Raw genomic sequence first — 24334 nt, forward strand, 5'->3', positions numbered from 1 at the left:
ACATGCTTCAACTACCAACATTCTTCACTCAAAATTTCACCAAACTACCAACATTACCTACCACCATTACCAACATTCTCCACCCCAAATTTCCCCAACTACCAACATTCCCTAGCAATACCGTGCCCCCACAACAACCAACATTCCCAGCAAACTTCCATAACTACCAACATCACCACTACTACCAGAATTCCCCTACCAACATCAACCAATCTGCTGCCAACATCACCCAAACACCAAGGTTGTCAAGTAATATTTTTCCCAACTACCAACATTTTCCCCACTACCAACATTTCCACCACCACCACTACCAACATTTCGCTCAGAACCCGAACATATCGATTCAGGCCCGTCCGCCCCCAGTCAGCTCAACCCCCCCCCCCATCAAGACGACGCCCCCGCCACACACACACACACACACACACACACACACACTCATCAGTCTCTCTCTCTGACACACACTTTCATCTCTCTCTCTCTGACACACACTTTCATCTCTCTCTCTGATACACATTTTCATCTCTCTCTCTCTCTCTGACACACACTTTCATCTCCATCTCTCTCTCTCTCTCTCTCTGACACGCACTTTCACTCTCTCTCTCTCTCTCTCTCTCTCTCTCACACACACACACACACACACACACACACACACACACACACACACACATTCATCACTCTCTCCTTCTACAGCTACATGTATCACAACTACACTGACACCCCCGCACAAACACACACTTATCGTCTTTCCTCCCACACACTCATGACGCGAGAAAATTCATTAAGTCTCCCTTTCCACACATTCATTAAACCCACGCAAATAAACCTACACACACACACACATACACACACACACATTTCTTCCTCTCTCCACCCACATCAGTATTCTTGTAACATACACTGCCAAAAAAGTTTATCTATATGTATACACACACACACACACACACACACACACACACACACACACACACGCACACACACAGACTACATGGACGTAAAGGTCTTCGAAACGTTCCCTAGTTCCATGAAAACCAGGCAGGGTAGGAAATAAAAAGAAAGGAAAAAAAATAATATGAATCTAAAGAGAAGTGTGTAAAAGAGATGACAGAGAGAGGATGAGAAAGAGCTATTAAGATGATACAGTGTAGAAGTGTAAAGAGGTCGAGGTGAGTGATGGGGTGGAGGGGGTGGTGAGAAGGGACGGGCACCAAGGGAAGACAGGCAAAGGTTTAAGGGTGTGAGGAACGTATTAGGGCCAGTGAAGGAAGAAAGGAGGGAAGGTAAGAAGGATGAACAGAAGGAAGGAAGGAGGGAAGGTAAGAAGGATGAACAGAAGGAAGGAAGGAGGGAAGGTAAGAAGGATGAACAGAAGGAAGGAAGGAGGGAAGGGAGTGAGGAGGGAAGGGAGGAAAGATGAAGAGGAGGAAGGGAGGATGGAAGGTGGGAAGGATGAAGAGACGGAAGGAAGGAAGAAGGACGAAGGGAGGGAAGGAAGAGAGAACGGAAGGGTGAGAGGAAGGAAGGAGGGAAGGACGAGGAAGGAAGGAAGGAAGGGAGGGAGAAAGGATGGAAAGGAATGTGAATGGAAAGAAAAAAGCAAGGAAGGGAGGAAGGAAAGAAGGAAGGGTGAAATGAAAGAAGAAAAGATGGAAGGAAGGAAGGAAGGAAGGGGGTGATGAAAGGTAAACAAAAAGGAGGTATGACGGGTGTAAAAAAAAAAAAAAAACTGAAAAACAGTAAGTAAAGAAAGAGGGGACGAAAAATGGTAAAATGAAGTGATGGAAGGAAGGAATGATAGAAAGACGATCGATAGAGGTGTGGATGGAAGGGGGATCCAGAAAATGTGAGAGAGGAGATGTGACGACAAGAAAGGCGAAGAGATACCATGATTAAAAAAAAAAGGTTAAGAATACGTATTAAAATGGGGAGGGGATAATTAGAATAAAAAAATATGAGAGAGAGAGAGAGAGAGAGAGAGAGAGAGAGAGAGAGAGAGAGAGAGAGAGAGAGAGAGCAACACGGAGGGAGTGGAAGGGACATTACAACTCATAAAAAAAAACAAAAAACAGATGACTTCTCATTAAAAAAAGGAAAATTAAATTAAACTTAGAGAGAGAGAGAGGGGGGGAGGGGGGAAAGAGAGTTTTATGGAACTTTTGCTTAATAATGAGCAACAGGGACGGAATTAGACAAGGATATTACAAGGTGGGAGACGAAAAAAAATGAAGGAGGGAAAAAATGACGTAATGATGAAAAGTCCGGGAAAACGAAGCTGCGGCAAGATTTCAACGCAAACATTTTACCTTTGGCCACAAAAATACCTCTCTCTCTCCCTCTCCCTCTCTCTCTCTCACACACACACAAAGATAAAAAAAAACTGTGGTCTACAATAATTAAATTACGTCAGTTGACAGAGGAAAAACAATACCGATAACTAAGCAAGAACCAATACTAAATTCTATATCAATTATTTTTTTTCCTTTTCTTTTCTTCCACCCGACAGTGATCCTTGTACTGGTAAACTTGCTTGAATCCGATGACGCATTGCTGAGCTGATCGTTATCCCACTTCACAATAATATTCACTTTTGTGGAGATCTTGCTGGGAGGGGATGAAGGAAGGCTACATTTTAACCTCTCCAATTATATCTTCTTCAAATAATAATGAAGTAAAAAAAAAAAATAAACGGACTGAAGTGGTAGAATAAAATCCTGTGAAGTGATGGTGCAAAGAGGTCACAAGCATTCCCTTCACCCGGCCTTCTCCCCTTCTTCACACCCGCGGGAAAGGCGACATAAAATTGGACCGTATTATCGTGGCCGGAGCAAATTTCCCAACACGAATTCCTCAGCAATACATTAACTCTGCCAACAAAACTGGAGGTTATACATTCACCAGTGTATGTCTGTGTCTGCGTAAAAGATCTCAAAAAGCTGTTGTCGGATTTTAGTGATATTCAGTCAATAAGGATACACTGGGTCAAGGAACATTTTATTAAATTTTGAGGTAGAACAGGGAACGGATGCAGGAAATCACACATCTTCTTGACGCTGTAAGGCAATGCGCTCTCTCAGATTGTATAACATGGCAGTGAAACTTGCAAGGGTACAGCAGACTACGACCGGACAATCCACTGCCTATGTGTAAGAGTAATTTTGTTTGGTAAGAAAGATAATGACAACAGCAAATACAATTTTCTGCCGTTGGCGGAGGAGTGTGCTGAGTGCTCTCTAGTTTGCCATGTTTACACCTTAACCTGTTCTGTCCCATGGCGTATTGCTTAATTCATTCTTGCTATTTTCAGACAATTTTGTTTCTCGACATACAGATTTACGATTTGCTGTAGAGAGGTCAGATATAGGCCTAAACTTCAAAACCCTCACGAGACGTTTCCCCTAGAGAGAAATTAAAAAAAAAAAAAAAAAGTCTGAAGGCTGCAAGAGCACTTTTAAAAATACTGATACGGCACGCCTCTGGCTAAAGGAATTAATATGCTATTGCATGTCACTGGTGCAACTAAGCCAATAATAAATATACAAATGACATACGTGAACACTGAGGTGAAATACCCTGTGCAAGCTCTGCGAACTGTCCGACTGCACTGAGATTACGCACCCATGTGTAGAGGAGGCCAAGACCCGTATACTCGCCAACCTAGGGGACTTTCTAAAACCTCTAATTCTAATACATCTTCCACAGTAATACTCTATGCCTCGTTTATACTAGCTACACCCTGCTATACTCATATATTTTAATTATGCTATCTTAGTACCGACAGATTACATAGCTAAACAACACAAGATAATATCAGCGTGAAATAAAGAGAATAACAAGATAAGTAATATAAAGAAACAAGATGAAACAACGAAAGGCTTCTAAGGTACATAACTTACAAGGAAACAATAACGTAAATTAGGAGGAGGTACTACCAGGCTCCCAAGACAACTAACACATAAAGAAACATCGTGAAATAATGAAAGGCTTCTAAAATAAATAACATATAAGGAAACAATAGGCCTAATGTAAAATAAACAGGAATAAACTAGAGGGGCACTCACTGGAGCTCATCTCTACGGCAAGGGCAACGTAATTTCCAAATCACTCTTCATAATGAGTTAGGGTTTCTCATCACTGATCAGGGTTTCGCAAAAAAGTGTTTTCCGGATCCAGAATAGGTAATACGATCTGGATCGGACCCAAAAGTTAATCGACTGTTCCCTGGGACATGGCCTATCTACCCACCAAATATGGTTCAAATCTCTTTTAGCTTTTGAGTAATCTTGTTAAAAGACAAACAAACAAACAGGGGTGAAAACATACTCTCCTTGTCGGGGAGAACCAGTAAGTACGAAGTGGCAGACTCTAATGTGGCGAGAATAGATCCCGGGCAGCCCGATATAGCCCAGCGTGGTAAGTCCCAGTCCGGGTGCACTAGGAAAGGTTACCCAACACGTGTGGTTTCCCGATCACCCTACCCTTTCCTGTTGGCCTCCTCATGACGGGACCCGCTGTGATCGAAGTGTGTTGAAAGGCTGTGGTGGGGTGGGGTGTATGGCTGTGGTAGTGTGGTGAGTATGGTGTGTAGTGAATGGCTGTGGCAGTGTGGGTGAATGGTTATGATGGCGCGTAGTAGTGTAAGTGGGAAATAGCTGTAGTGCACCTAATGTAGTGATGATGAATAGCTGTGGTGTGGTGCAGGAAAGGTGTGGACAGAGGTAGTGGTAGGAGTGTGTGCCTGGGGTATGGTACTGTGTGGGTGAATGGTAGTGGTGGTGTGTGGTGGTGTTATGGTACGGTGTGGTGAATTGTAATGTAAGCAGCATGGCTATTGCGGTGGTTATGGAGTGGTTGTGGCATATGATAGTGGATATGGTCGGAAGCTGTGGCCAATGGGTAGTACAGTACTAGTGATAGGTATATTGAGTCACTTATTAGTGTCAGTAAGTCCTATGAGAAATCTAAGCCAGTTTTATACTCCTTTAACATGGCCTGGAATCACAATCACTCCATTTTGAATACTGCTTCGTTGCAAAAGAGATTACAACTGAATTGTGAAGACTGTATAACGAAGTGCTGTGGACAGGATGTAGAGTCGTTGCACTGGATTTTTCTGCCAATGAACTACGTGGTCGAAACTCTAGTCCAAGTTAAGGTGAAAGGATTATAATCCAAGTAATAAGCACATTCTTCGTAAAATATTGAGCAACTGTGCTGTGGAAGTTAAAGTAAGTAGCTAGACTTGGTCGCATATTCTCATTGCGTAAGGAAGCTCCCTAATACTTCATCCTAAGCAATTTATTTTGCTTATTACACAATGCCGTCCTTTTCTGTGGTTCTTGTATCCATCTAATATCGCCATACTCTGCATAAATAATGTACAAAAAGTATATTAGCCAACTATATCCAAAAAAATAAATCACTACAGAAGATATGTCAGGAACCCTCCTTAACCCACGAGAATACGAGCCCTAGTAGGCTAAGAAGTCGTGGTAAGGGTGTTGAGTACCGTAGCTGCTATCGCCGTGGTAATAGGGAACTGCGGTATGGTGGTGGTGATGGAGGTTTGGGAAAGTTGTGGATTCAAGGACCGTATTCTAGGTGGCACTAGAGACCGTAACACCTCTTCCTCAACGATTTATTATGCATACTACACCCTTTAATCCCCATGTATTATATACACACACACACACACACACACACAACTTTGAATCACTAAGAAAAACGTGACCCGAAGTCTGTAATGGCAACAAGAATACAACCTCAATGACTAGCACCTGCTGTGGTAATGTTTATATTAGCGGTAATGGGCTTCTGAGAAATGAATGAGGTGTTCGTGATAAGTGGTTAGGGTATAAGTCTGTGGGTTTCGGTGGCTGGTGGGCGTGGTGGAGACAGGACTTGCTACGTTGTTCACGGCTAAGCGTACTGGGGAAAACGTTCAACAGTTCCCCCCTACTCAGAGCCACAAGCACTGTAGGCAACATTATATCCTGTTTACTCCAAGCTGGCCTAAAGCTGACGCCTCTCTCCAAACTGAATGACGTGCTGTAGCAATAGATTACAACAGATTACCACTAGAATATGATATACCGGTATATATATGAAGTCTGTCAAATTAGGACTGTGAGGGTGCTGGTGTAATAGTACAAGAGGTAGCAGTTGTAGTTGTACCAGGAGCACTCGTATATCGTGTGATATACTGCCTTAGGCAACTGTGGAGGAACGCACTGGCGAAACTCACGAGGCAATTGTGGTGGTATGTCATGTGGTAGACAGGTAAGAGTTGTGACGGTGGGTGGACGTTAAAGTAAGGGGTGATGGCCTGTGATGGTGGCGGTCGTCATGGCTGGTGACTGTGGCCTGATAATTGGCATGGTGGTTTCACGCAGGCCTACTGTATAATGGTTGCGAAAGATCACTTCCACGGTGTAAGAATTACATATTACAACTACTACTACTAACAGCAATAATAATAACAATAATAATAATAATAATAACAACAACACCAATAACAATAATAATGATGATAATAATATTAGATATGTAATAATAATAACTAGAACTCTGTAACTGTCCTACGGACAGTCACTGGTCTCCACCAAGACCTACTGTTTCTTAGTGACCTTCACCCCATTGGTAAGTTATGAATTTATTTTTTTTCTATCAAGGGTCAATGCCAGGACACATAACCTGGGCCCTTCAGATTCCTTGCACAACCTCCCGCTCTCCTGAAAGCGCCGCAAGGCTGAGGCCAGAATAATAATAATCTGCTACAAACTCTCACTGTGTGGCCACAATAAAGATACTCTGCCATGTGGTACGTGTAATATAAACAAGATCTGAAAACCAACAAGGAATCTGACAACCAAGACGCTGAAGCACGCATGTGTCTAATATTTCTTACAATGACCTTGACCCAATTGGGGAGATTTAGTTTTTTCTATATATCAGCAATTGCCCATGCCAGGACACATAACCTGGGCCGTTCAGATTCCTTGCGCAGTCTCTGGATCTCCTGGAATCACTGCGAATCTCTGATGCGGGAATAATACCAGCAAAAACAATAGTCTCCACCTGTGTAATAGTAGGAAATTAATTATATACTTTTACTGTGTAGCTACAATAAGTAAGCTTTACCATGTTGTAAGGTATGTGTAAAATACACAAGATCCGAAGACCCTAAGGTAATTTCTTGTGTAACATCAACAACTGATCTGAAGACAAAGGTGTCGAAGAAAGCATGTCTGCTATTTTCTTACAATGATCTTGACCCCAACGGATAGTTTTGGATTTTTTTCCCTATCAGCAATAGCCCATGCCAGGACACATAACCTGGACTCTTCAGATTCCTTGTGCGGTCTCCGGTTCTCCTGGAATTGTTGCGAGACTTAAAAGGCGAGAATAACTACCAGAACTCTGTACCGGTAACTATCCCACAGACAGTCTCTAGTCTCCACCTACTTTCTTAGTGACCTTGACCCCATTGGGGAGATTTGGATTTTTTTTTTTTTTTTTTTTTTTGTATCAGCAAAGGTTCATGCCAGGACAGATAATCTGGACCCTTCAGATTCCTTACGCAGTCTCCAGTTCTGCTGGAATCATTGCAAGACTCTGAGGCCAGAATAATAATTAGTTATGTATCCTTACAGTGTACCACAATAAGGAAGCTTCAACATGTGGTAAGGTACGTGTAATATAAACAAGATCAGAAGACCTTAAGGTAACCTCTTGTGTAACATCAATAAGAGATCTGATAAAGGTGTCGAAGAACTCATGTGTCTGCTAATGTTCCTTACCCTGACGCCACTGGGGAGATTTGGACTTTTTTTTTTCCTATTAGTAATGGCCCATGCCAGGACACATAAGGGCTCTTCAGATTCCTTGCGCAGTCTTCGGTTCTCCTGAAATCATTGCAAGACTCTGAGGCAAGAGTAATAATAATGCCAGCAAAAACAACAGTCTCCAGAGACAAATAATAACTGGGTACAGGTGCCGGTAGGCGTAAGGTGAGTCCTCGTATAGCCTAAGAATGGTTTTAAAATACCCAGTCTTTCACGATACAGGTATAAAGCAGTTACTGTGTCACGTAATAATGGTTTACAGTAAAGTAACTAACACAACAATTGGCTCACAGACAAGCATACTCTACAATGATACCGTACCTACCTAATACACAAAACATTCTTTTAGCCCCTGCATGAAATGGCAGGTTAATTCGTGCTAATTCCAGGCGACTGTATTCAACTCTTGAGGGACATCTTTTAGTAAAGGGGTTCAACAAAGCTGTCTCTAAATCTCAAGTTCTGTAAGCCTGTCCAAAGTCAAATAAAATCGTCTGGTAGTAACAATATAATATCATCGCAGTGAAGGGGTTAACTAAAACAGGCGTCACTCCAACACCACATGGTCAGTGCGGGGCGTCATTACAACACTCAAGTCACCACAATCTCTTCCATCTGGCGCCATCTGCGTCACCACAATATAGCCCACACCTGGATCACCCAAATCATCACCATTTTTTCATTCACAACATTGCCAACACCTCCTCCCCCCCCTGTGTGTGTGTGTGTGTGTGTGTGTGTGTGTGTGTGTGTGTGTGTCTGTGTGTGTGTGTGTGTGTGTGTGTGTGTGTGTGTGTGTGTGTGTGTGTGTGTGTGTGTGTGTGTGTCTAATGTACAGTAAGTTCCCGTTGTAACACATAATTTTTGTCCGTCGGTGTTGCTATTAAGTCAACAGCAAATCCTAAAGAAACTGTGTACTGAAGATGCAATGCTATGTGTGAAGTTAATCGGCCACCTGCCTCAACTTACAGCACCAGTTAAACCTCATACGAAAATAAGTTGTGATAATTTAACACACATGTCACAAGAAGGACGGTCTATCAACCCATCTATTGCCAAACGCCTTAATCCTGTAAGGGCTGGCCACAAACAAACCGCCTCCATGTCGCCCTATCCCCTGTCATTTCGCTGCCCTCCCCCCAGTTCACACCCTTCTCTCTCATATACCTCTCCACTCCGTCCCTCCATTTCATCCTCGGCTTCCCCCTCCCTCTCCCCCCTTCCACCTCGCTCACATACACTATCCTCGTTAGTCTCTCGCTCTCCATATTCTCCACATGGCCAAACCACCTCAATGTATTTCTCCTTACCCCTTCTACCACATACACATTCACACCACAACGCTCCTTCATTTCCTAATTTGTCTGTCTGTCTCTCCGTGCAACTCCACATGCTTCTCTCTGACAACAAGGTCCAACCTTCGCTTCCGCACGTTACAGCTGGTATCACAATACTATCATGCAGCGACTTTTTTACTGACTGACTACGGTACCGTATCAGTTAATCACAAAACACCATTTTCAATCCTGCCACTTACATTTTCACTACACCTCCACAAACCATTGCCACTGATCCACCACTGAATTACATACCGCATCAGCCCGATCATTACCACATTCCACCATTAACAAAGGACTAATCATAGTTAATTACCTGAGTTACGGTCGTCCATTTGACATTAGGTAATTATCACAGTTTCATCAGTTGCTCAATAGGACGTGGCCTAATTCCTTCTCCACTTAATATTATAACCTTGTTAACATTCACAAGTACCGGTATTCTAACCATTCAAGCTAAACTACTGGCTCCCAAGGTAAAACTAAGCCAGGCCTACCCATTATACATGTGTGTGTGTGTATATATATATATATATATATATATATATATATATATATATATATATATATATATATATATATATATTTTTATATATAAAGTTGTCTGTGTGTCTGTGAAAATTGAGGGGGATGTATACAGAACTTCAGAACTCTCTAAACAACTAACAGGTGTAACTTTTAACGACGAATTTAGATGCGTGCATTACAGCTGCTAAAGTGGAGCCTTTGATGGCCATGATTAGAACTAATTAATAATAATCAAGTCAACAAGGTGGCAACATGATAGCCAAATACCGCAGAATTTTTACTTCAACAACCATATCATGATTACAAGCTAAAAACGGGCCGGATGGATGGACGGACTGGCGAGGTGGGCAGGGCAGACAGAAGGATAACAGGGTCATAGGAAATGTATCCCTGGAAAAAGAGAGACAAAGGCTCAGTGGGTAAAATGAGACACTTGGTGATCATCTCCCAAAGGGGTAGTGGCCATCCAACTTTCCAGGCAATGGCGGAATGAACGATCACAGGGTTTTACCCGGGCAACGCCGGGTGCCCCTGCAAGTTCCCATGTATAATTCATAACAGGTTTATATAATGAACTACAAGATATTGTTTCCTGGGGGTATGAATCGCTGGTTAACGTAGTAACAAACAAGGTTAGGTAAACTATAAATTCTTCAAATAAAAAAATCCTCCTTCAGTACTAAGACCCTTATCACAAACCGTTCATACCTTAAGCAGATAACAGGAAACACAACACCTCAATTAAAAGCTTCCAGATAAACGAACACCTGTACAACGAAGACTTGAACAGTATGACACATTCCTGATAAATAACAGAACTAATCCTTGCATCTTAGATAGCGAACGTACTAAGACCGATTTCACGTATTATTATCAGTCAAATAAACAAATACTAGCCGTGAACAAAGCAAGAGGACACACCGATTAGATAAGCCAGAGCAAACGTGAGTCATATACAAGGAGATAAGGAAGCAAATGTGGGATGCGAGGACGGGTTGAAGGTCAGGTTTTGAGAAGAGGGGAAGTGCTGTAGTGACCAGTGTGCTAAGGCAAGGTAAGGTATGGTATGGTAGGGTAAGGTAAAGGTAAAGTAAGGTAAAGGCATATAGAGGTAAATAAAGGGAAGGGAAGGGAAGGAAAGATAGAGGTACACGTAGGGTAAAGTAAGGTAAAGGTCAGGTAAGGTGATGTTAGATTACGTTAGGTACGGTAAGGTAAATGTTAAGTTTAAGATCAAGGTACGGTAAGCTAAATTAAGTAAAGGTTGGGATGGGAAGAGAGAATTATATAACCCCTTGAACTCCTGGACAACTTTTATATTAAATTCCTGTTGTTGCTGCCTCATGGTTTACTTCAGCTTATGATACCCCACTGGATGGTAGATGTTAATGACGGCTATAGCTTTTCAATCCATTTTTAAGTTTTTCTAAGACCAATTTAAAGCGACTGACAACAAAGCCACACTGTACTAAAAAGACACACGAAGAAGAAATTGGGGTTGCACAATTAGGGTACAAACAGATTAAAAAAAAAAAAAAGTCATGAGGTATTATCACAATGAGAGGACCTGGCGATACAAGAAATATTTGATCCCTTGAGTCCTATGATGCACGTTTTACTTCGTTTTTGCAACTAACGCTTAATATTATTCACACTAAGAAGGCTGTCTAGTAGAGAAAGGTTAATGGAGGCTATACCTAATCCCCCCCCCCCAAATTCGAAATGCCTCTCTCAAGCTGATTAACAGCCTGTAAATAACAAGAATGAAATGGAACAATTCGTCGACAGAAAGGTGCTTAAGGGCAGTTATTCTCGTCGTTTAATGAAGTTTCCAAACAACTTTTCCTAAGCAACTTTTGTTTATGACACTACTGTACTCTTCTACAGTACATAAATCATTCTAATAATGCCATACTCAGCATAAATAACAAACAGAAGGATATTAACCAGCCATATCCCCCCCCAAAAAAAAAAAAAAAAAAAAAAATCGCTAAGGAAGAGCTGCAGAGAATACGGGGCTAAGTGGAACAAGAAATCACTATGATAAAAGATATGGGAAGGACGTGACACTGGATAACCGTACGTGGAGAAACCGGAGTAAATGCTGAGGGTCATGGGGAAATGAGAAGGAATAAATGACTGAAAAATCGACACGTGAAGGACGAGAGGGAGGAGCCGGGAGCTGAAAAGGGAGGGAAGGGCCCAAGGGAGCTGACAAGGTTGGGGTGGATGAGAAACGGGAGGGAGATGAAAAAGGGGAGAACGAATTGAAAAAAAGAGGGGGTGGGGAGAGTTAAAGAAGGGGAGAAGGTTGGGATAGTCAAAAAAAAAAAAAAAAAAAAAAAAAAAAAAAAAAGAGGGAGGGAGGGAGAGTTGAAAGAGAAAGCAAGGAGAAAGAGTTGAAATGGAAAAAGCATGGAGAAAGAGTTGAAATGGAAAGGAGAGAGGGAGAGAGAGTTGAAAAAAGGGAGGAGGGGGGGTAGAGTTAATACAAGGAGGGAGGGAGGGAAAGTTGAAAAAAAGGAGGGAGGGAGAGGTGAAAAAGGAGAGACGGTAGGGAGTGCTGAAAAGGGAAAGAAGGTTGGGAGAGTTGAAAAGGGGAAGGAGGGAGACAGCTGAAAAAGGAGAGGGTTAGGGGGAAAACTGAAAAGAAGAAGAAGGTTTGGAGAGTTGGAAGGGATGACAAAATGGACGAGGCAAATATAGAAAGGGAAGTACGGTAACAAATGACTGAGGGTGAGGAGAGAGAGAAAAAAATCAAGCTCACTAAAGAAAATATGGGGGATGGTGGGGAAAGGAGAAAAGATGAACAATGGGAGGTGCGCGGATGAGGTGGAGAGGGGGGTGTAAGACGAGGAGGTGGAGAAAGGGAGGTAAGAGGAGGAGGCGAAAGGGAGGTAAGAGGAGGTGGAGAAAGGGAGGTAAGAGGAGGAGGCGAAAGGGAGGTAAGAGGAGGTGGAGAAAGGGAGGTAAGAGGAGGAGGCGAAAGGGAGGTAAGAGGAGGAGGCGAAAGGGAGGTAAGGCGAGGAGACTGATAAGACAGTAACGGAACACAGGGGGTGCTGGAACCTAAGTCAAGGTCGTCTTCTGTTCTCTATCCCTCTCATTCCCCCCCCCACCTCACTCTCTCTCTCTCTCTCACTTACACACACACACACACACACACACACACACACACACACACACACACACACACACACACACACACACACCGCAATTTACGTCACTAAGTCCCTCATTATTCATATTTACATTCTAGTTCCTATGTTTATCCTCTCACATCTTTTCTTCACCCCGGGCACCATCCAGTCACATACACCCTAATCTAGCCTCCCCTTTTCAGCTCTAAGCACCACTCATTTCGCTTTTTATGCTCTCTCTCTCTCTCTCTCATCACACTCGCCACGACCCATTCCCTTTTTCATGTTTATTTTAATTCTAGCCTTCTCTCTTCAGTTTAGGCACCACTCATTCCCCTTTTTCTGCTTCTTCTAACCGTCCCTCCTCACCCTTGTACCGCACCCTGCCTGCCACCCACCCACCAGCCACATCATTCACTCTGTCCAACACATCACCTCCCGCCCACCCACCCTCTTTAACCGTCATCCCACACCCACTCTGACAACCACCAACAACCACCTTCATTGGCCACCATCTGTACCACCTGTCACACATCCTAACCCTACATACCTTCCATGCACCCTGCCAACTATCTGCCATCCCTCCCCATCCATCCATCAACTCACTACCACACTTCTCCCTCTCCCCACATTACCATCACACTTTCCTTCAACCACACCTCACCCACCCACCCACCACCTACCCATCCAACTTATCTTCCGTTTACCACTACGAGCCCAGACTACTCCATCGACTATTTCGCCTTCCTCTCCAAACACTCAATTTATTCACGACTACCACATTTTTCCTCCACCACATCTCCCTCATCTATCATTCTCTCTCTCTCTCTCTCTCTCTCTCTCTCTCTCTCTCTCAATCCATCAGCCTCCACCCACATAACGATCACGAATTTCATTCTCTACCTACACATTCACACCTTCCTCTCCATCCATTCAATTTACCTACCACTATACCGGTACTTTCCTTCTGAGGCACTACACGACACTCTACCCCCCCGCCCCACACACACAACAGTCCTTCCACCATATCAACCTTTAAACCCTCCACCACTACTACATCTTCCGTCCACCACACTTAGTCTAGCTCAAACCCCCCCTACTACCACGACTTTCTTCCACAACTCCCCATCCATCCCCCCACCACCACACGATTCACATCTCCCCATCCACCCCCCAGCACCACACCTACCTTCCTTCCACCCTTCCCCATCCACCCCTCCTCCACTAATACCAGGCCTTCCTTCTACCACACCTCGCTCTCCACCCACCACTTCCCCTTCCCCCCTCTCTGCCTGCCTAACTGCCAGCCCGGACCCAGAACAAGTCAATGGCAGGTCCGGATGCCACTAATCTACAACCAACGACAGCTGCCCTCAAACACACACACACACACACACACACACACACACACACACACACACACACACACACACGGGCAAAGCCAGAAAGGTATACACACACACACACACACAGGCAGAGCCAGAAAGATATATACACACACCCACCCACACACACAAGTATACAGTACCTCAGTGAAGAATACAGTAAAAGAACCGTACAAGCCAACATTTAGGATAGCACTGACGGCCTCGACAGGTTCTAACTGCAGCATCAACAGGGCACAAATATACATATGTCTTTCCCTATGAGAGGTCTTCCCTGAGTCGACTGAAATCCCCTGGCCATAACACGAATAATTTTAGTACAGGTATGTTCATAATCGTACTGAAGAGGTTAATGACGACAGTTTATAGCTCTTTTATTAAGTCTCCCAAAAGCTGAATAAAATCGTCTGGTGTTGAGGGGAAAAAAAATACAGAACTGAAGAGAGCTGAATCCGTCATATGCAGTCGCAATACACAATGAGTAAGGTAACGGCACATATTTCTGTTACCCACGTTTTGCATCCGACACTCAAGGCACACAAGATAAGTAAGATAAGATGATACAATACTTCCTCTCAACCTCACAAGGAAAGTTAATGAAAGACCAAAGGGCATTTCATAACACCCACACACACAGGATGGACAAATGAATGACATAAAGGGCACTGTAACAGGAAATAAGACAGGATACAGCATGTACATAATTATTCCGGACACTAGTAACAAAGGACCCTATGCAAACTAGGCACAAATACATTTAAAGCAAAAGTGTTATGCAGTAGCTATGGATTATAAAGAGAAGGGTTCAAGTCGGGCCGAGATTGTTTTTTCATCTAATTATACCACTTCCTTAGCAGGTACCAAGATATAATATTTTTTCTCATATGATTATCTGACGGCACTGAAACTGACCCATATTACAGAACAAAAAACAAGACTGACACGGAGAATACGAAGGAGAAACCCACCCACCCACCCACACACACACGGCTTATCGTCAATGCAAGCGCGGGCGAGTGTGTGTGTGTGTGTGTGTGTGTGTGTGTGTGTGTGTGTGTGTGTGTGTAAGAGTGCAGGTGTACTGAGCTGAGAGGCATTTAAAGGTCCGCCCCCACAACATCCCTGAGGAGAGCTTAAATGGACCATGGATACGTGTGTGTGTGTGTGTGTGTGTGTGTGTGTGTGTGTGTGTGTGTGTGTGTGTGTGTGTGTGTGTGTGTGTGTGTGAGAGAGAGAGAGAGAGAGAGAGAGAGAGAGAGAGAGAGAGAGAGAGAGAAAGTAACAATGACGGAAAAGGATGTGAAAATATCCGTCTGTGAAATCTATTATGTGTGCGTGCGAGGAACCGTGCAAAGAAGCCTTGACAATAGCGTGGAATAAGCTAGTCACAACAGGTAGCCAAACACACACACACACACACACACACACACACATGCATTTCCCTGCCACCTATCAAGACGCATCTGCACAATTCTCATACATAAATCTCACCTGCAGCATATAACATGCATACATATAAACAAATAAACAAACATACAGAGAGAGAGAGAGAGAGAGAGAGAGAGAGAGAGAGACACACACACACACACACACACACACACACACACACACACGGTAACCCAAAGTCATTAGAAGTTGTGGCGTGAAATGTAGAAGTTAGCCCATTAGAGAGAGAGGGTGAAATTAGCCTAAGCAACGCTAGGGCTGGATGCAAGACTGGCCAGGGAAACAATACAAGAGGCTTTACCAACAAGGAGGATGCGCAACGGATTAGGATGAAGGATGGATGGGGAACAGGTGGACAGACCGATGGATTATGGGTGGATAGACAGATGGATGGATAGGGGATAGGTGGATACATACAGATGAAGAGTGGATGGGGATAGGTGGATAGACAGATGGATGGAGATGGGGAAAGGTGGATAGACAGATGGATGGAGATGGGGAAAGGTGGATAGACAGATGGATGGAAAGGGATGAGGGGCAGGTCGACAGAGAGACGGATGGAGAATGGTTTGGAGATAGTTGGATACAGATGAATGGCGGGGGGGGGGGGATAGGTCGATAGATACAAATGGAGGGGAAGAATATGACTGATGTATGGATGATGAATGGAAAAGTGACAATTGGATGACAGAGAGGAGGATGGGTGAACGATGAAAGGACACATGGCTGGACGGTTGACAGATGACAGACACATGGATGATGGATTAATGATGGAAGGATTCAATGACAGAGCTGATGAATGCACGGATGGATGTTGGGGTGGATACAGTAGCCTAATAAGAAGCTATAAGTGCCGACGGGAAAGCAGATACTATACACGAATACAGGTAAGACTAATAAGTGAACACGTGGACGGGGGGAAATGGAGATAGATAGCCGCGGCGGATATACGGTGGTAGACAGAGTAAGCAGAAGTTATGACTAAGCGGAAGTGGTGGGCCAAAAAATATAAAAATAAACAGGAAGAGGATGGAAGCCGTAAGAGGAAAAGCAAGGACCATGAAGGATGAGTACGGGAATATACATAAAGAGAAGGGGAGAAAAAAAGACGAAGTTATGTGCGTGACACTGAAGAAAATGAGAAAGCGTAACGAAGAGAGGGGAAAAACGTAAATGCACGGTGACAGAAAACAAGAATGCGTACCGTAATAAGGGAAAAATAACAAATGCAAATGTGCAACGAGAGAGAGAGAGAGAGAGAGAGAGAGAGAGAGAGGAAATGGGGTGAACTCCATACTTTTCTCAAGGTACCATTGTTTGAGTGAGGCGGTGACACACACACACACACACACACACACACACACACACACACACACACACACACACACACAGAGTCAATCAACTTATCTATATAGTATATCGATATTTAAAAGGCAATACTGTATCATATCTCACTCGAATTGCTGGTCTATTTCCCATAAATCATTCTCTTTCTCACTCTCTGGCTAGTTCTTAATTTCCTCCCCCTCTCTCATAATAACCACTCAACACACACACTCCCTGTTCACACAAACATCTACTTCGCACTCACTCCAAACACTCTTCACGACCTCAAATCCCTCAGTTTCACTAATACTTCATTCACACTGTCAAACATTTTCCCCTTAGTCTCTCTCTCAACCTCCTTTCAGACAATCTCACCCAAACTTCTCACCCAACTAATCCCATTCAGTTTTCTTCCCCATATCATCACTCAAAAAGTTGACATAGTACCGGTATCACTCAAACTTCTCACATAACTAATCCCATTCAGTTTTTCTTTCACATATCACTCCAAATTTTCACAACTAATCCCATTCAGTTTCCTGTCACATATCACACAAAAATTTAACTAATCCCATTTAGGTTTGTCTCACATAACTCAAAGTTTCTTCAGTCACACTTGCACTCAGCCTAATGTTACACCCACGTTCAACTCGAAAACTTTAATCAACATATGTTCTTTATGACAACTTATTAAAATTACTGTATATTCTTGCTATCACCAGTCAATTTTACTTAGCTTCAGGGAGCCCCCTACTGGTAAAGCTAATGAGAACAATAGCTAACTCCTTTCAATAGTTTCGGGAAGTATCTCTAAGTAAAACTGTACTGAAGTTAGATAACATCGAGAAGGCTCTCGGACTTAATCTTTCTCTCTCTCTTTCCTCACTTTTGTGCCTCCCTTGTCAACCATGCAAACACTTTCCCCGTCGTACACAATTGTCATTACCTCGCACAATCAGGCCACTTTCATTTTCATTCTCTCTCTCTCACACACACACACACACACACACACATTTCTAAGTTCCGTAAATACTGTCTTTTTATTAACAGCAAACATATAAAGACTAGACCATTTATGAAGAACCTATCGTCTGTGTACCGTACCTACGTAACTCATGAGAAACAAAAACGGCTATCGTATGAAAAAAAAAAAAAAGAAAAAAAAAAAAAAAAAAAAGAAACTGAAGATGTGGTATAAGGATGATGAAAAACTGGTAAGGTATATAATATATGGCATCGCTGATATTTAAAGACAGTTCACACGTCACGCTTGAACTTCCACTCCCATGTGCCCCATCCTCCTCATTAATAATATGTAGGCTATAGCCAGAAGGTCGAACTATTTATAGCATCTAATTCAATAGTTACCTTCACCACTGCTATCCCTCCCCCCCCCTTCTCTCTCTCATGCAACACCATGTGAAGTTCATCTTGTGCCTCTCTCGGTTCAGAAGGTATAGGCGCCGCTACCCTCTCCTCCCCTCCCCCGCCTTTCCTCTCCACAGGCCTCCGTCCCTCCTTGACCTGACTCGGCCATATCCGTTCCGGCAGATTGGCCTCCGGGGACGCATCACATCACACATCACTGGCAGGGTTATAGTCCTAGTTGGCGGCCCTGGTGCAACTTAGTTTGTTGAAAAAACTGAGGCACCGGAGGATGGAGCTTGCGTCGGATATATAACTTATCCTAACCACTCTGCAAGACAATCAATTTCTTCACAAGTTAACGATTATCACACAGTTCTAGTTGTCGATTTTTTTTCTTTTGGTTTTTAGTTCAGTATTCTCACGTCTCCACAAACACGACTATTATACAGTTTTGCTTTACGATTATTATTATTATTTTTTTTTTTTGTGGGGGGGAGGGAGGGTTAACATTCACACATTTAATTTTCCAAGTGCTTGGTAGTGCTGGAGAGGACAAACAATAAACAATCCCAACTCAGCTTAGGAGAATTCACAAATACGGACCCTGGTGATCATAATATGTGCGACAAAGGACAGATTGCAACATGTAACAGATTCGGAGAGACCATGGATGGGAGGGAAACAGAACTTTACAGTGTAATCTAATGCGTCTGATTATACATGAATAATGGGATAGTTCGAACGTTAGAAAAATAATGAACGCTCTTTCCTGTGCCTTCCATCCATTTTATCCAGATCATATTACAATTTCAAGAATAATTTCCACAACGAACTCACTAATTAGACCATCTCAATGCCAAATAAATCCAATTACTCTAACGTTGCAAACAACAATTTCATAAACACGCCACCTGCCGTAACCAAAATCTTTGTGTAACTGTCAATTACTCGATTATGGATTCACCTACACGAACGCACCCAGTGTGTGCAGTACATACCACATCCTCTGACGTCAGGAACAAGGACATGAACAATTTTCGGAGCCGATACTCAAAAACCTTCATCGAGGTAACAAAAAGCAAAACACTGACCACGGTAATCCTGCCAGTACCGATAAAGATGAAATTCATCACGATCACGGCGATAGTTTGTCCACCTTGAGGGAAATTTTCGTTCTTTTGCAGCTAACTTTCCGTCAGAATCAGCAGTACTACGTTTCTATTGTCTTCCATAGCAATTCTTCGTGGCTGTAGTTGTGTTCTTGCAATTTTTCGTGGCTATGGTTATGTTCGTGAGTCAATCTTTTGTTACAACTCGGCATCAACATAATGGCGAAGGTAATTTTACGCCCAAGTGGACAGTATTAAGCACTACCAACTAGGGCTGACGCAGCAATTTTACAACATTCGCTGACACATGTATTGTTCACCACAATGTTGGATTTAAATCGTACATCGCTCAATGAACATAATTCTGAGGTTTTATGTACCAGCAAAATATCCAACGTCAAAATTAGATGGCCTAGGCCTACCCGACAAACATACTAAACAGGGCAACTCACATTTTCAACTAGTCACTTTACATTTTTCTGTCCCAAATGTGTAACATAATAAAAGAGGCAATACAAAACGAACGTCAAAATCAGTCAGGCCTACCCAACAAACATAATAAACTGAGCAACTAACATTTTAACTAGTCACTTTACATTTTTACGTCCCACATGTGTAACAAATAATAAAAGCAATATAAAACGTGTAGCATTCAAACGAGTTGCACTGCATTGTTATTAACATCATTATTATTAGGTCATACGAGAGGGCAAGAGGTGGGGTGAAGTGAGGGGAGAAGAGGTTAGAGGTGAAGCCACACTATACACCAGACGACCTTGACCTGCGGTGAGCTGACAGACAGGGAGAGGAGAAAGAATGGGAGGAGACGATGCACAATTGCACACAATTATCAGGTTTGCAGTAAATAACGTTATGGGTGAAGGAGGGTGGTAAGTGAAGAAAACGCCAACAACGGAGAAGTTATCTATGGACGTATGGTAACCACATTACAGTATTTGAAAACGGGAGATTAACTACTATCAGTGCTCCTGTTTCCAACAGATAAAACAGTTCTTCATGAAAACATGTACAGTCTTCTGTAATTATTATCCAATGCATTTCAGCGGCTGGCTTTATTCCATATACCGATTTGTATCCAGTATATATATATATATATATATATATATATATATATATATATATATATATATATATATATATATATATTGTGGTAGGTGGGGACGCTCACCATCCACTCAATGTAGTTCTGTTCTCGGGTGTCTGCCCTGTCCTCTCCTCCATCCTTCTTTCCTTCCATCATCTTCTATTATGTCTGCCCTGTCCTTTCCTCCATCCTTCTTTCCTTCCATCTTCTTCTATCTTTCTTTCCTCGTCCTTCTGCCTACGGGTGACTTTACACTCCCTCTTCTGTCTTTCATTCCTTCATTCTTTCCTCTTCCTTCTGCCTATGGGTGACTCTACACTGAGTGACAAGCCAAATGGTTTCCTGTACACCAGGAAACCATTTACTACGCTGGGTGGTAACCATATAACCAAATTTTGGCGCCTGGTGGTTTAGTGGGTAATTATTGTGCTCCAATTGGATTGAGCCGGTGGAGGTTTATATTCAAGGGGTGGTTGGGGTTTATTGCTCACGTAATACCACTCAGGGATGAGTGAGGTTTGTCACTCTCATCTTAAATGTCAGGACCAACTGCCTAGCCCCGGGCTCCTACGCTCCTCATGGGGCAATGTAGGATTGGATGATGGATGGATGGATGGATATACATACATACATACATATATATATATATATATATATATATATATATATAGATAGATAGATAGATAGCTAAAAGTCAGAGGAAACCATGTATGAACATACTGTACGGCAGAACCAAAACCACGGGTATGATGCTGCATGAGATGGGGATAATACAGTATATAGCGTCTGTATATTGCCTAATGCCAATAATCAGTGTATATGCCAGTATCCTTACTGCAGGTCTGGGGAAAATAAAAAACCGAGAATAATTACTCGTCTTCAATGATTAAACACGGTACAATTCTTTATGGTACCAGTATACATTACTTATATACAGTATTGTCAACATCAATATCCCTCCTGGGTAAAGTACTTGAAACCAGATTTCATTATGCACACCTGCAAATCAACATCCGCCTTGAAACTAACATGTTACTGTACCCAAGGTAAAGAAATAACTGACCATATGAAAGAGGGCTAGGGAGCCTCCTTCACTGACAAGAATAGGAGCCCACATATCACACTGAACAACTGTTCAGTACAGTATAGTACTCATATGCTCAGTGTGAACAACCCAGGCTAAATGCAGGGGGATTAAGGCCCTGAAGCTGCAATCAAAAGCAGCAGTTTGCATCACTGATCAATAACAGTAACACATCAAAACCTCTCTCATGCATAACTTTATAACAATGCATTTCTGTCCGAGAAAAAATGGTTGCTGTAAACATGGCCTATTATGGTAGGCACTCTATTCTCTCTGCAGTCAAGACAGATAGCGGGTGAAACAAGTTAATGTACAAGGGGTGAAACAAGCTACTGTACATGAAGGTAAGGGGTGAAACAAGCTTATGTACATGAAGGTACAGGGTGAAACAAGCTAATGTACATGAAGGTAGGCTATGGGATGAAACAAGTTAATGTACATCAGGGTAAGGGGTGAAACCAGCTTATGTACAAGATGGTTTGGAGTGAAACAAGCTAAGGTACATGAACCTCACCTTCACCACAATGAGACGATCTTAGCTGTAATGCATTAACCCTTTCACTCACTGCTTACCTCAAGTAGGCTAAGCAAGATCAACCACTCTCCCTCCTCACACTATTTTCTCTTTCACACCAGTCCGTATCTTACTGTAGCCTACAACTCCTGCAATCTGGTACCATAATCACATACAGTATATATATACAGCAAATTTCTCCTTATAAAATCAATTGGTTGTACCATACTAATTTACAGTAATGGCACAGCTGGCAAATTCATACAAAACTACACATCTAACTACATATCCAGGGAAAATATTGTTACCGTATAAAGGGCGTCTTATAAGTACAGTAAACTACAGTATTCACAGGTCACCAGTTAACTTTTGCTCACTTGCTGAGTTCACATGCTCCATTTCCATGTATCCAGAATATGCAGCATGATTAAAAATAGCCTGTCTATTGAAATTACATATTTTTTACACCATGGAACTGCATAAAAATTTTTAGACAGACAGCTACTGTAACCTACACTACGGTAGTATAATTCTATACTATCTATCTATCTACCTATTGCCAGACACCCCAATCCCATATGGGGTGGCCACAAACAAATCGTCTCCATGTCGCCCTGTCCCCTGCCATTTCACTGCCCTGCTCCTAGCTCACATACCATATGTGTAAATGAATACAGTATGGTATTTTTTAAGTTTCAGCTTGCACACCCCTATCATGCCTGTCTCCTGGTATATTACTATTCCATAACACAAGAGAGTATAAACAAAAATAAAAGCCAATTTGACAACTAATACCAGCAGCTTATGGACCAACAATCATTCAGACTAACCAACAGTCAACAGCTTACCTTGGTGAGAGATCAGTAAATCCACCATCAAGGAGTCTGACTTTAGCAAAGAGAACTTGATTGACGAAGGGGACATGCTGCAACTCCTCCACACGCACTTCCACCTGGAAGCGGTACTTCTTCTTCCGCACCATAAGCCCGTTCATCTTGCCGGGCCCGGGCGGATGGGGTGCCGCCCGCTGGCTAGGTGTCTTGGGGATGCTCAGTGTCTTTGAGGGTGAATGGGTAGAAGACAGTTTAGGTCTTTGAGACTGCGATACAAGCAAGTGGTTTATTGCTCAGGATGTGACAGACTGTGAGTAATTCTGAGAGTGTGTGGCAGGAGAAGGAAGATTTGGCAACAGTTTGGAAAGCCAATTATTTACCAATACATATAATGTACCAGTACAGGTATTCTCAACTTTGGGAACAGTATGGCAGGTGATAAGCACAGATGTATGAAGGGGTGAAACTAATACAGTACTTGGCAGGTTTTGGATGTAATGTACACTGTACTATAAACGTGGCTGAATGAACAGGTGGGAGAATTAAGGGGTGAATCTGAGGTACTGGTATATTAGGGAAAAGGTATGGTTAGGTGTGGGAGGGGGGTATGGGTTTGCCTTTTCTGTGGCACTCACAGCTACTTAAATCACACCACAGAATCAATGACTGTTAGATTTACAGGCATGTTGAGTGTGGGTGATTCAAGTCTCATGTGCCACTTTATTTAGGTTTGTCTAAGTGACCCACATGTTTATTCCAGTTAAAGTTCAATGTTCCAACAGACCCTTTTCAAAGTAAACTGAATCTGCAACTTTCAGCTACTCGACAATGGGTTTGTAGTTCTTTAGGAAATTTATGTCCTAATACCAGCCTGCTGAGTACACAAACTAAATTACCATACATTCCATAAACATAAAGAACAGAGGAGTACCGGTACTAGTATTTATCAGTGAAATGAATCCAACCAGCTACAACAGTGAGAGTAGCCTTGCCAGAAATGCAGTCAATGAGAATGTGCATGAAAAGATACAGCTACTGTACCTGCTGCCAATTACTGTACTACACTATACTTAACAAGTTAACATCTAAAACTTAGTAGCTGTTCCTTATTGATATCAGTAATAATGGCTGATCACAAAAACGCCTGTCATCTCAAGATAAGAACTTTATGGCTGCGTAGCGTACTGGTATGGTACGGTACCACGTATCACACTGAAATGGTATCAGTACTGTTTATTAGCTATGTAAATCACATACTGTACCTATACTGCATATCCACCACTCTAAGTCTTTGCAATAACTACTTCCTCACTTAGGTCAA

At 42.6% G+C, this 24334-nt stretch overlaps 1 protein-coding gene across 1 annotated transcript in view; it reads right to left on the bottom strand.

Annotated features, from left to right (window-relative positions):
- Nucleotides 1-23255, bottom strand: part of LOC145401016 (EEIG family member 2) — a 296457-nt gene extending 273202 nt beyond the window's left edge. The window contains exon 1 of the mRNA XM_080273387.1: nt 23029-23255. Coding sequence (XP_080129513.1) covers nt 23029-23174 — 146 coding nt within the window. The 5' untranslated portion in view covers nt 23175-23255. The remainder of the gene's footprint in view (nt 1-23028) is intronic.
- Nucleotides 23256-24334: the final 1079 nt, after the last annotated feature.

This window comes from Coenobita brevimanus, chromosome 54, assembly GCF_032717465.1.
Source record: "Coenobita brevimanus isolate Jiangsu-jjx chromosome 54, ASM3271746v2, whole genome shotgun sequence".
Taxonomy (NCBI): Eukaryota; Metazoa; Arthropoda; class Malacostraca; order Decapoda; family Coenobitidae; genus Coenobita; species Coenobita brevimanus.